General features: G+C 35.8%; 1 protein-coding gene and 3 long non-coding RNA genes across 5 annotated transcripts; 3 read left to right on the top strand and 1 right to left on the bottom strand.

Annotated features, from left to right (window-relative positions):
* Positions 1–53: 53 nt before the first annotated feature.
* LOC145209111 (uncharacterized) lies at positions 54–2,675 on the bottom strand. Of its 2 annotated transcripts, XR_013855010.1 has the most exons (5): positions 1,689–2,675; positions 1,323–1,423; positions 763–1,178; positions 597–691; positions 54–426 (listed from the first exon to the last, which is right to left on the bottom strand). It is a non-coding gene; the product is annotated as an uncharacterized LOC145209111 (long non-coding RNA). The 2 variants fall into 2 exon arrangements; XR_013855009.1 differs by lacking the exon at positions 763–1,178 and having other exon boundaries at positions 1,689–2,671.
* A 1,654-nt stretch (positions 2,676–4,329) lies between these two features.
* Positions 4,330–5,274, top strand: LOC145204451 (NXPE family member 3-like). The gene has a single exon (XM_080077039.1). It carries the CDS (start codon positions 4,330–4,332, stop codon positions 5,272–5,274), a length of 945 nt encoding a protein of 314 aa, XP_079933165.1.
* A 2,478-nt stretch (positions 5,275–7,752) lies between these two features.
* Positions 7,753–9,285, top strand: LOC145207776 (uncharacterized). The gene is made up of 2 exons (XR_013854202.1): positions 7,753–8,835; positions 8,980–9,285. It is a non-coding gene; the product is annotated as an uncharacterized LOC145207776 (long non-coding RNA).
* Positions 9,286–10,177: 892 nt separating this feature from the next.
* Positions 10,178–11,966, top strand: LOC145207766 (uncharacterized). The gene is made up of 2 exons (XR_013854193.1): positions 10,178–10,800; positions 11,043–11,966. It is a non-coding gene; the product is annotated as an uncharacterized LOC145207766 (long non-coding RNA).
* The last annotated feature ends 1,499 nt before the right edge of the window (positions 11,967–13,465 follow it).

Raw genomic sequence — 13,465 nt, forward strand, 5'->3', positions numbered from 1 at the left:
GGGATTAAACACACTATGCCCAAAATTGAGTGTACGTTTTTTCGCAATAATCATACAGATTTCATGTTTTATTTTTAGAAGAAACACACTGATTTCTTCCAAACGTGTTTAAAAAAACATAACAAAAAAAAAAAACTAATTACAACATTCAACACAGTTAATCATACAGCGGCATTAGGTCTGGTATATCAAACAGGAACACTTGCAATAATTGTAAAACTTTGTCAACATGTGGACAGCATTCATTTGTTAAGTACATACAATACAAACAAGGATGTGATGCCTGTAGTAAAGTCATTCACAGTCAGTTCATGTTTTTGCAAAAAACAACAATATTTTTAAAGCAAAACAAATATCTTCATATACAGTACAACCAAGATGTGTTGATCACCCAATGCTGCTCTCGGACCTTCAAATGTTGTTTGCCTGAATATTTAAATATTTTCAGCAAACAGACAATAGCAACAAAGTAATTACCATGTCTACACAAATACACACCATATTATGAATATAGCGTTGTTAGCAGGCCTATTTCATAGACTTTTTTTAATGTGTTTTTTACAAAAGCATTTTCGAAACAAAAATATGATACTTACAGGACACAAGTCCAGATATAATGTTCCTTGCTGAATTATTGATGTTTGATTTCACAGAACACATGGAAACAGTATTCCAACAATAAAATGGACATCTACAAAACAAATCTTATAAATTTTTTATTTTGTTTCCAGTCATTTACAATCAAAACAGGCGGTTTAAAACCTTATAATTTTTATGATTCGCTTTTCAGTGAAAGTGTAAGTTTTCCAAAATTATCTTCGACAATCTATGGCCATGATGCAACTGCTGAATATGTAAAAAAATAAATATGCAGTGTTTTTTTAAGGTGTTTTGGGGGACCGAAACGGTCCCCCAAATTTCTCCAGCGGTTTCCCAAATAAGCAAATATGGCTATTTTTTGGTATTTAAATGAAACACTTGCGGTCTCTTAAAACTACTTAGCGGTCACCCAAACCAAACCTTAAAAAAAAACCTGTAAATATGTACAACATGCCTTGTCGTATCAATTGCTGGCCATAATTTTATCATGGCATTGCAAAATGGGGAGTTTTTAAAAATATTTTCTTCTTTGTTTCTTAGCTTGGGCATGAAGTTGAATCTTATATACATCAAAATGCCTGTAGATAAAAGAATATGTTGATATAATGCTGTGGGATACACTTCTGTAGTTTTAGGTATAGGTTTGAGCATGCTGAATTTGTACATAAAAGGATATTTGTGCCATGTATATTGCCTTATGTAGCACAGTCAGTCTTCCTTACCGTTTGTTACATTTCACTACATGCATCTATCTATTCCACATCCACCGTGTCATATTTTTCTACTTGTGGTAATGGTGCCCATCCAGATCATTTCCTTATCACTGTAGATATGAAAAACTTTCTCAAATAATCTGAACACATATCTATGTGGGCTGCCTGTGGCATTGAAGCAGTCAAGGAAATGTGCATTTAAACATGATAAAACAATCTTTAGTACTCTACTATCAACTTTTTAAAAAAAAATGCAACATAAACACCATTACAACACCATATAGCACACATGACGCAAAATTTAACAAAACATAGGGCTACTACAAAAATCTCATTTCAACAAAAAATGTCATTAATAGTTAATATGAAACTTACTTTCAAGTATTATTCTGTGGGACGTCCAAGTCACCAATAACAATTTCGACAAAATCAGTCAAACCTTGAATTCCTCGATCAACATTCGCAGTACTTTCAACACAATAAATCTCTCTGTAGTGCTAGTTTAGGCACTTACACTAGGGTTCCTCTATTTCCCGGATTTTTTCATTCCCGGGAAACGGGAAATATTTTTTTCATTTCCCGGGAATTCCCGACCGAAAAAGTGCTTATTTTTTCGTGAATAATTACGTCATTGCAACCGCTAAAATTAGTTTATTTTCGCTAGGGGCATCTAATTAGTCATGATTTTGTCGAATAAAACTATATTTGCAAGCTTCTTTAACGTTAACAAGATTCGGAAATTACGAAAAATAAATTCGTTATTTTTAGAACCGCTAGGTAGCGCATTTCGCGAAAATAGTTTACCGCCTCGTATAAAAACGCTTACTTACTTTGTGATTAAAATTACAAAACGCCATATTTTGGTAACAGTTAGCAGAAATTTGAACATTTACGTTATTTTTTCACAAAATTAACACGTTTTTGCTTAATTGTCTGTTTCCCGGGAATTCAAAACAAATTTCCCGGGATTCGGGAACGTAACTTTGCCGTGAAATCCCGAACCCTAACTTACACGCGGTAGAGCTGCTAACACCATAACTCACTTGACACCCAAAGTCGATTAGGGGGCGTAAAGAGCTGAATTTTTTATTTAGCGGCTATAAATGGGTTGGGTTGGGAAATAAGTTTTTAATTTTTTTACATTAGTAACTCATTTTTTGGGTTAGTTTTATTGAATTTTAAGTGCTAATACCTTACCCCGACCCTAATAGCCCTAACCGTAAGCATTTTTGGAGATATAACCAAATCGATTTTGGGTGTCAAGTGAGTTATGGTGTTAGTAGCTCTACCCTTACACGCAGGAAAGGGCAAAACAACGAAGCCCAAGGGACTAAGGGAGTTAAGATTCCCGCACTTTTTGTTTGGCAGTTGAGCGCAGGCGGTCAGCCAAGCATGACGCAATTTTTAGCCGAGGCGAGCGGGCGATTGATTAAGCGTGGGATTTTTTTGTTTGTTTCTATTATTTTATTTTCGATCTTTCGAAACATTTTCGATTTGTATCATTTTCCACTAACCGGCCGTAGTTTCGATTAAACCAAGTTGAAAGTGTTTGAAGGTTTTAAACACGTAAGTGCTTGTAAAAACAGTACAATTTGAAAAAAATACAAGCATTAAAACGACAAGAGCAAGTTGAGTTAAAAAAAACCTAAACAATTTGGCTACAGTACCAACACCACTTTCCCCAAACAACCCAATTTTTTTGGGTAGAGTATCAACACCATTTTACCCAAACGATTTTAGGTAAAGAATTTTTTACCCAATAAAGTAGGGTAAAAACTTTTGGGTAACGCAATTTTGGGTAAAAAACATTGGGCAACAAAACAGTTTACCCAAAAAAATTGGGTATGTTGCTGCTGTACCCAAAGTTCTCCCGATCGTTTTACCCAAATTGGTTTACAGTGTGTGTTTTACTGACGTGTGAACACGTGTTATTCGTTCACAAAGCTGTGCATTTTCCTTACTTGCGGATAAATATTTTATTATGTCATTGAAGGTAAACGTACATCAGCTAAACAGAACTTGCATTTCGCTGCATATTGCATCCAAATATTTATACTTTAAGGCAGTGATTCTTAACCTTTTTATCACGACCGAACCCCTACGACATTCTTCAGCCTTTGGTCAAACGCCAACAAGTTACATCCTTTTTAAGCGAATTTGTTTTGTGGGTCATTCCGTATTTACTCGATTGTAAGCCGCTCTCGATTGTAAACCGCATGTTGAAGTGTTAAAAAAATAATGTAAGCCGCCCTCTATTGGAAGACGCACACTGGAATTTTGGATAATACTGTTTGATACTACATCTTTTTGTTGTTACACAGTATAACTATTTTCCCATATTTGTCAGTTAGTGTTGATAAGTGTGCCCAGCAAAACGTATATCTATAATCTGTACATGTATACGAATTTTGGCCGTAAAAACGGCAGATTAAAAAACAATATAAGCCGCGGCTTACAACCGAGTAAATACGGTAATTAATTAGCTTTTGACCAAACGTAGGGGCAAATTCTGACATCATAATACAAGCAACTTGTTTCAGGATTGCTTTAATTCCGGCATTTTTTAGTTTTTATCTAAATGCAGCGTTGTATTTTTAGCAACTGTACACAAACTTGAAAAAGATGAAGTAATAAGTTTTTGCTGTCAACAGAATTTCGTTGTTCTGCCGCTTAAGAACAAGGTACACAACGCTATTTGTTACGTCAAAAAAAGGAAACAAAACCTTAGTGCAACCTTCCAGTGTTTTGATATATAACAAACAAAAATCGACATTTCTAGCGACTATAGAACCCTAAAGTCTGACGACAACGAGTATTTGTATTGTACTTCATAAAACCTTCGTCGAACCCCTGATTCAGCGTTGCTGAACCCCTGGGGTTCGATCGAACCCCGGTTAAGAACCACTGTTTTAAGGCCTAATGTTGAATAATAATAGTTGTTTTTATTGTTAGGGATGAGCCGTTAGCATGCGATTACTCTAGACCTGAAAATGGAATAACATGGACTTGCAAAAAAATGTCAGTTAACAGTTCATGTTCAGAGATTGTGATGAGAAATAAAAACCCACAAAAACCAGATGGCCGCTTTGAAAATAAGAAATTCTTTCAAGAAAACATTACGTGGCAAGTCGAATTGAAGAATTCAGGACAAACATTTGCCGTCAAAGGTGACATCAGAGATATGTCGAAAAGCACTGAAAAATGCAATTTATCGACAGGAATGCGTAGTCTTATCTACCCAAACTATTATCGTCCCAGTGGATTTTATTATCAAGGCAGATGGATTTCTCTGCTTTGCGACAACAAACATAGAGATCTGAAACGAGTTCAAAACTGCCTACAGAACACATCTGTTTATTTTATTGGCGATTCCACCATGAGACAATGGTACTTTAGTCGGTTAAGGTTGGCTTTGAAAGTCGACGGATCTGCTTCAGATGTTAAAGGAAAGTACTGGTCTTTGCCCCAAAACTCGTTTAACAAAGAATATCATATCGAGTTGCATTACAGAGCACATGGAGATCCACTATATAACCCAGGTCCTCCTTCTAGTCGACCTTATGTTGTAGATTCACTGAAATCAATCACAGGCAACTCTAAAACAGTTGTTGTGCTGAACATCGGTGCACATTTTCTTCTTTACGACCCTTCTGTGATAATTCAACGATCAGCAGGAATAAAAAATGCGCTTATTGATTTGCACAAACGCCTTCCAAATGTTAAAATATTCCTTCGTGGGTCGATTCGTTACAAAGAGACTTCTCAGCTTTGCCCTACTGAATGGTTGTACATGAGAACAGATCGAATACTTCGGTGGTATTTTTCTGATTTACCGTATGTTGGATATATTGACACTTGGGAAATGACAACACCGTTGCCCCAAAAAAACGTCCATGCAGGTTCCGAAACTATTGATCAATTTGTTTCTTTGTTTCTATCGTATACCTGTCCCGATATTTAACTGCTTGCAGTGTACAAGTGCTAAATCACAATACCGAATAAACCGTGTGGTGTGACTTGGTTTAGTGCATAGTGGTCACAACAAGAGACTATACTCCTAAAGGGGTCACCCAAAATCCATATAAATTACAATTTGTCGCACGAACTGCGTTGTTGCCGATCATTGCGCGAAAAACGTGCAAGTTTTGCATTGCGGCTTGTGGGGTGGATTTATAAAACGAAATATTAGGATACCATTGCTGTGCTTGATTCTGCAAATTCTGCAAAAAATTGAATTAAAATATAACTACGCTCAACTTATATTGTTCAAGTGTGGAACTGATCATGAAATACAGTTTAATATGTTTTGTGTTGGTAAATTTGGCAGTAGGTATACATTTAGTCTATTTAAGTTCCAAACGTTGCATAGATTGTCGTACATTCATTTGTACGACAAATCTACGGACATTCACGTAATAGTGACGCCATGGTTTAATACTGCACTTTGGAATTAGAGTTCTCGGGCAGGATTATCGAATAGGATTTTACAAGTGATTTCATCCAAGACATAAATTATAACATGAAAGGATTATTTGCAATTTCGATAGTGTTATCATAAAACCGAATCCGGCCCTGAAGTTATTTCTGTTTTATCAAAACGTGAATTTTAGTATTTGGAATTTTATGAAATGGATAGTGAATTTTAGGATTAATTTTACCTACCGTATTTATTCGAATGCTAGCTACAGCCTATATATTTTTTAACCCTTACAACTTACAGTTTGTGTGGATTTCAATCGAGTGCGACTTAAAAGTTGGTGGCTTACATTTTGATTTCCAACCGATATAGTAAATTTTTACTCCAAAATTGCCCTCTGTTCACATGGAAAAAAATTTACCCTGATCTTAATGTAATAAAACATATTCTCGGGGATCAAATTAGCGTCAGTTTGGCGTAACGGCTTCCTGGAGAGCGCTCTTTGTTATGTACGAATTTTTGATTCAAAAAAATTTGAACATGTATTAAATTTTCAGCCTATTGTCCATTGTCTGAGCATTTAAACTTTTATAAAACAAAACAACACGACCTTGTTACATCATATAATGCAAAATCAATTGCGTTTATCAGCAGTCAACAAGTTTTTAATGATCGCTGCTGTTTGCATGTTGTTAAGGTTTCTACCAGCAAATTTTTAAAACACATTGCGCCTGTGAAGCCACAGACGTTGGGAGAAGAGCATCCGGTAAAATTTACCCGGAGTGTTTTTGAAATTTACCCACCAAATTTACTCGAGTAAACTTTTCAAAATTTACCCAGTAATTTACTCCATTTGTCTTTTGTGTTTTTCTCTTTTCCGTCAAAACGGGGTAAATTTTCGTAATTTACCCGGATAAATTTGTGCATGTAACCAGGCTTACAGTCAAAATTCTTTTGGAGTTTAATAAGGTCATGCAGATAATGGGTAGAATTAAAATTAAACACGAGGGAATTTGAACTGGTTTAAAAACCGCAAACCGGTCCAGACCGGATAACTTGCCCAAACCGGAACAAAACCCAAAACTGAAAATATAATTTATTTAAAACCTGAACCGAACCCGAACCCCAAAAAACAAGAAAAAAAACGAACCCGACCTCAACACGTATGACAAGCGGTTCCGCTCCCTGCTTGTAATACACTAAATCTGTGGTCCTTACATGAATAAACATCTGCCAACTCCACGATAATCTTTTTTTATTTTTTTAAATATACAATTCCATGATCAAGGCAAACAGTGAAAACTGTAACTTGTAATTCACATTTTACTGCAAAAACAACCCGTACCTATGAAATAAAATATTAAACTATATGTGGTCACAAATAGAATTGAGTAACTTTTTTAGCCTACTATGAAAATGGTACACCCTTCAAAAATTAGGGTACACCCTGAAATGTACGATACAGCCGGTTAAAAAGGACTGCCCTAAGCTCTTATGCTTGTTACTTCTCATACAGTGCTTGTGACCCGACGGTCGCTTGGTGGCGAGCGAAGCGAAAAGAATCTCAAAGCTCACATTTTTGCAACATTTATGTTCCTTAAAGACAGGCACCATCAAAAGTAAAAATCTGATTTCTAATTTAAAAACTGATTAGAATCTGAAAAAAAAACATGATTTACTGGTACATTTAAATTTAGAGAGACCTCTAAGTTTGGGTCAGGATTTTGTAACTGTATATTTTCGGGTTCGGGCAAATCACAAGGTACGAACCGGTTTACGTTTTTTTTTAAAGCGGTTTAAATTATTTTGTAATGTTGTTGGAATTTCGTAGGGCGAAAAATATCGAATATCAATGTGGTAACAATTCAAATGTTCTTATTTTACAGCTGCGTTCACACATGTGGACACATAAGGTTTATTTTTTATGCTGGCTATGATGAAACTGTAAGTTGACTAACAAATGTCAAACCAATCGTTACGAAAGACATTTCCCGCTATCGTCACTGCTACTCGCAGAAAAAAATGAATCCTAGTCCACATGTTGCACGTCATTGTTCCAACAAATGACCAGCGTTTTGTCAAACCATAGTATACTAACATGGTAGTCCAGCTCCTCTTTTCCTCTCGTTTCTTTTATTATCCTGCGCATTTCGGTTACGCATGAATAACACTGCACGTCGCCTGAAGTTTTGTATGAGGTACATGGTAAACAGCTAGTTTTGAAAAGCCGCTGGCGACAAATCTGTGTCTGTTTTAAAGTTTTTTAGTTATTGGGTTTATTGTTTAATGTATGTAGAGCTATTAAAACGTTTTTAGCTTTCAATTGTATGAACTCTTTAAAGTATATTTTTAAAAACTTATAGACAGGCATCTTTTTTGTAAGAATTGCTTTAAAATTGCGGCAATGAACCGAATTGGCGAGGCAAGGTTTTTCAGCATGTTACTACACTAGCCACCATGTCCTATGTCTTATCATCATGTGCGCTGATGAGACCTTACAGGTCAAAACAGTGAGCAGTATTTGCAGCTTACTTATCATCTATCTATTGGCTTATTAATCATATTGCCATCACTTTGGTTCCCCAGTAGTTGCTTAGGCATTAAAAATCAGTTTTTTTTCTGTGGTTTATACCCATTTGTGGTATTGAACAGATTTGGTGAGGAATTAATGTTCTGCCTGTTACTTCCAACAAACTGGAGGGCCATCAGATGGCTACACTAACCAATATGGCATATGTCTTTTAATCAGCTGCACTGATGAGACCTTATAGGTCGGCTTCAGCTTCTGTTTTCAAAATCCTATAATTAGTAAATCACTTGGCTTTATACTGCACTCGGATACGATTTTCATAGTAGCCTACTGTTAGCTATAACATTATTATTAAAAAGTTAACATAAAGTGGTTTCATATTTTGTAATTTGAAAAAAGAAGCACATTTGTGCAGAAAGTACAGGCACTTTTGACAGTCATTTTGATTTATTTTTCAGAGCTCCTCTTTTTTGGTTTGCTTGGTAGACCTTTGGAACATTTTAGAAAAGAGCTTTTTGGCAAACGTGAACGACAAGACATGAATAAATAAATCCACGAATATTAAAACCTATTGGGTACTTTCTCTTTATCCATATCAACTTTCAGAATATCACATGTCCTATTTTGGAAACTTTCATAATGAGGATCATAGAAAACTTTTGCAATACACAAAAAAAGTCTAGCTTGTTGGTTGGCTAAAAAACTTTCTCTCATTTCAGGTATACACTTTGAGAAAGTTGAAGTAACTCTAATGAAGGATAAGTGAGACTTCCAGGCCCTTGCTCCATAAAAGAAACCAGCTGGCCCTGTGATTGCATGGTGGACAACTTGCTAACAATTTTACTTACTTTTGCAAAATTGTTTTTTGCCTTGAACAAAACATCACCTTCCAAATACTTTAAACTCCATGTTACTTATCACAGCATTTGACTGTTTTTCTGCACCACTTTATTAGTTGTTTATGATGTCTAGAAATTGTTTTTGTACCTTGATTTTTTTTCAAATAAACTTTTTGCTTCACATCACTCTTTTGCATGGTTTCTCATCTAATCAGTTCTTTTAGGAAAAATCTACCTCTTGTTGACAGTTTAAAATGAGTAACTTTGGAAAAAATATGGTCTTCGTTTAAGCTTGACTTTCCGTCTGTCCGGATCGAGTTCCTGGTCGGGGTCAAAGTCGTTAAACATCAGTTTATTAAAAATGCAGTCAGTTTGGAAAAGTTCCATTTTCACCAGACTTTAGTTTGATCCGTAACAAGCTTTATGCACCCTTGAATATGTTAGGTAAAACCACGCTAAAATCACTTCAACGCGGTTAAAGAAGGACTAAAAGGCAAAAAAACTCAGTAAATTCCCCTTCAACAGCATAATTCCAACCAAACGTAGTAATATTACACATGGTAGATGCATACAACCGACCACACACGCACAGTTTTGTCATTTTCCTGCTCTTAAGGCACCCAACTCAATGCAAGCATCCGACAAGCGTGCAGAGTTAATCAAGCGTGACGGTAACAATAGCTGGACTACCACCCGATTCGTCAACAAGTGCCCGATTAAAAGCGCTTGTGTTATGAAAAAATCCCCGTTTCTTATCGGGCGGTGTTATAATTTTAGAACATGTGTTATAACCAGTGTTTCATACCGGAACGGAACGGAACGTTATACCGGAACGAAATAATTAATTTTTGGCTCAAATACCGGAACGAAATACCGAAATAAAAAATATTCAAGATACCGGAACGGAACAAAATACCGTTATTTTTTATTCCGGTATTTCGTTCTGGACATTTGACATGATACGATTGCTGAAAATTTCGCGCCGTTAAGCTAAAACAAAAACTGAAGCTCCTAAAATTTACATCCGTTTGACCATTATTGACAAATGTTATGTGACGTAACAACTACCGACAATAATTCTAGTGTTTTGCAACTTTCTTTCTTTTTTCGCTTAATAGTTGCAAAGACCACAAAGAAATGTTCGTTTGTTAAGACCGAAATACCGAAAAATACCGTTATAAATTTATTTCGGTCGGACCGGAACGAAATGAAGATATCGGTCCAGAACGAAATAACGAAATAAACAATTTGCTCAGAACGAATAACGTTATTAGGTTTCGTTCCGTTCCGGTATGAAACACTGGTTATAACACAGCCCGATTTTATCGGCAAGGGTAGTGAAGCAATAAATTTATTTTTTATTGAAAAATATTATATTTTCTTTGGAAATAATCGCAGGTGAAATGGGTTTTACATGAAATTGGCAGTTAAATGTGAACTGTTGTGACAAAAGCAAACGCATTTTAAGCAGTGAAATAGCAGCAGTACCAGATTCTCCTCGATTGTAAACTGTAAAATACAAAATGGGCCAAGGTTGTTGTATCTAATAGGCATCCATGTTCTGATAACAAATGGAGTAATGAAAAGTGACAGTTCAGGCTGGGGGAAGCATTTCTAGTGCTTTATGAAGCAAACTAGGGCCTAACACACTATCAAATGAAGGACTTGGGACATTGGATTTAAAAAGCAATGATACATGTGGTAAGTGGTTGTCAATTGTCATGATATGCTTGTCATTCTCAACTGTTTCTATTATTTTAGCAGATGGTAATTTGTTATCTTTTTAGGCATGTTTAAAAATATGGTAGCTCATCTCTAGTGTGATCCTGGTTTTGTAAAACATTGGTTTTCATTTCTACTGGCCTAACTCAAGCATTTTTGTGTAAACTCCTACTTGTCAAATTAAATGTTGCATACACTTTTTCTTTTCTTTTTTGTTGCAGTTCAACATCTGGAAATCTGAATAGAAGCAGAAAAAAGCAGCAGAATCATTCCAAAGGTAATTCAAGATTGCCTTGGACAACATGGAAGAAAGTAATTGATGGTGGAAGAATGGTGTGGGTGAAATGAGCTCTCTGAAGTGTCAGCTAAATCATTGATGCATACAAAATGCTTCTTGCCTCACTTGCAGGGGAACAGTTTATTTTAAGATATTCACCACACACTTCAGTTTTACATGAATCAAATCGAAATATGTGTGTTTTTTGCCAATGTACTACCTGAAGGCAGGTTTATTTAACAATTCTTGTGCCCAATTTAAAGCAAACTTGTTATGTTAGATGTGTTCAATGATTTGTTGGTGTTATTTTAATCTCGTACCCAAATTAAGGCAAACTTGTTGTGTTGGTTAGATGTGTTTAAACATTTGTTGGTATTAACGCTGTCTTATCTACATGACATAATCATGGCGTCGTTAAAAAAGCATCTTTTGGGTAAATATTTATACATTTTCACTTTGATGTAGACTCTTTCAGTAAAAGTGATTCATTAGACAGGAATGAAAAACTATTATTTTTGACCAGTAATCGCTATGATAGCTTGTTTGCCAGGATTGTTTGATACAACCTCATCTTTCACATGGTAGCTTGTTTAATTTTATTTCAGTAACTCGCAACACATTGCATTTTCAGCTGTACAATGTTGTTTCACCTTTTTTGTTTCTCAGTCTGTTTACTTGATGACCCCTTTTTAGTGTACTCATTGTAAATGCAGGTTTTTGCTTGATAAATCAATCTTCTAATTATTTATCCTCTTCACATTTATTTCTTCTTTCATATAACTGTGGCACCCAATATGAGTATGTTATTGTGTGGAAATTGGGTTTATGAGGTGCTTCATTTTTTTCATTAATAAAATGTTGCCCTTAACTGTGCGTTTGTTATTTTATCATTTTAAGTGCTAGTCTTAACTGGTTTAAAATCACAAAGGGCTTGATGTAAACAAAAACGGTTTTCACAGGTCAACTCTAAACTACATCTAGTAAACGCATAAAAAATATCTTTAGAATCTAACCACCACATCATAAATGAGAGGCGTACATCATAAGCGAACGAAGGGCATGACCGCTCAAAAATGATTTTTCGCGCTGACGACCCTTGTAGCATATACAGGCTCCAGATCTCAAGCGGTTTAAGTTAAATGAAAACGGTTTTTACAGGTCAACTCTAAAATACATCTAGTAAACACATACCAAATATCTTTAGAATCTAACCACCACATCATAAATGAGAGGCGGACATCATAAGCGAACGGAGGGCATGACCGCTTTAAAATGATTTTTTGCGCTGACCACCCTTGTAGAATATACAGGCTCCAGATCACAAACGGATTAAGATAAATGAAAACGGTTTTCACAGGTCAACTCTAAAATACATCTAGTAAACGCATAAAAAATATCTTTAGAATCTAACCACCATATCATAAATGAGAGGCGTACATCATAAGCGAACGAAGGGCATGACCGCTTTAAAATGATTTTTTGCGCTGACGACCCTTGTAGAATATACAGGCTCCAGATCACAAACGGATTAAGATAAATGAAAACGGTTTTCACAGGTCAACTCTAAAATACATCTAGTAAACGCATAAAAAATATCTTTAGAATCTAACCACCATATCATAAATGAGAGGCGTACAAGCGAACAAAGGGCATGACCGCTTTAAAATGAATTTTCGCGCTGACGACCCTTGTAGCATATACAGGCTCCAGATCACAAACGGTTAAAGGTAAATGAAAATGTTTTTCACAGGTCAACTCTAAAATACATAGAGTAAACACATACCAAATATCTTTATCTTATAAGAAGAACATCAAAAACAAGAGGCGTACATCATAAGCGAGCACAGGGCACGACCGCTAGTGCTGTCGATTTCATGTAGGCCTATAGCATGTAAATTTCTTGTAGCGTGTAGTATACAATCTCAACGTATAGTGATGATGAGCGCCTCTTGATTTTAGGGTAATGATAGGAATTGATTGATATTTTGCATGCGTTCACTCGACGTAGGTCTAGTTTAAAGTTAACCTGCGAAAAACGTTTTCAATACTTTATGTCGTTTGTATTCTGGAGCCTGTAGCCTACATGCTGCTGAGTCGACAGCGCATAAAATTATTTTAAAGCGGTCATGCCCTTCGTTCGCTTATGATGTACGCCTCTCATTTATCATGTGGTGGTTAGATTCTAAAGATATTTGGTATGTGTTTATTAGATGTATTTTAGAGTTGACCTGTGAAAAACATTTTCATTTATCTTAATCCGTTTGTGATCTGGAGCCTGTATATTCTACAAGGGTCGTCAGCGCAAAAAATCATTTTAAAGCGGTCATGCCCTTCGTTCGCTTATGATGTACGCCTCTCATTTATGAT

This window comes from Phallusia mammillata, chromosome 1, assembly GCF_965637545.1.
Source record: "Phallusia mammillata chromosome 1, kaPhaMamm4.hap1.1, whole genome shotgun sequence".
Lineage (NCBI taxonomy): Eukaryota > Metazoa > Chordata > Ascidiacea > Phlebobranchia > Ascidiidae > Phallusia > Phallusia mammillata.

Excerpts from the sequence above, each read along its gene's own strand:
- LOC145204451 (XM_080077039.1), top strand. The coding sequence starts at position 4,330 with ATGTCAGTTAACAGTTCATGTTCAGAGATTGTGATGAGAAATAAAAAC.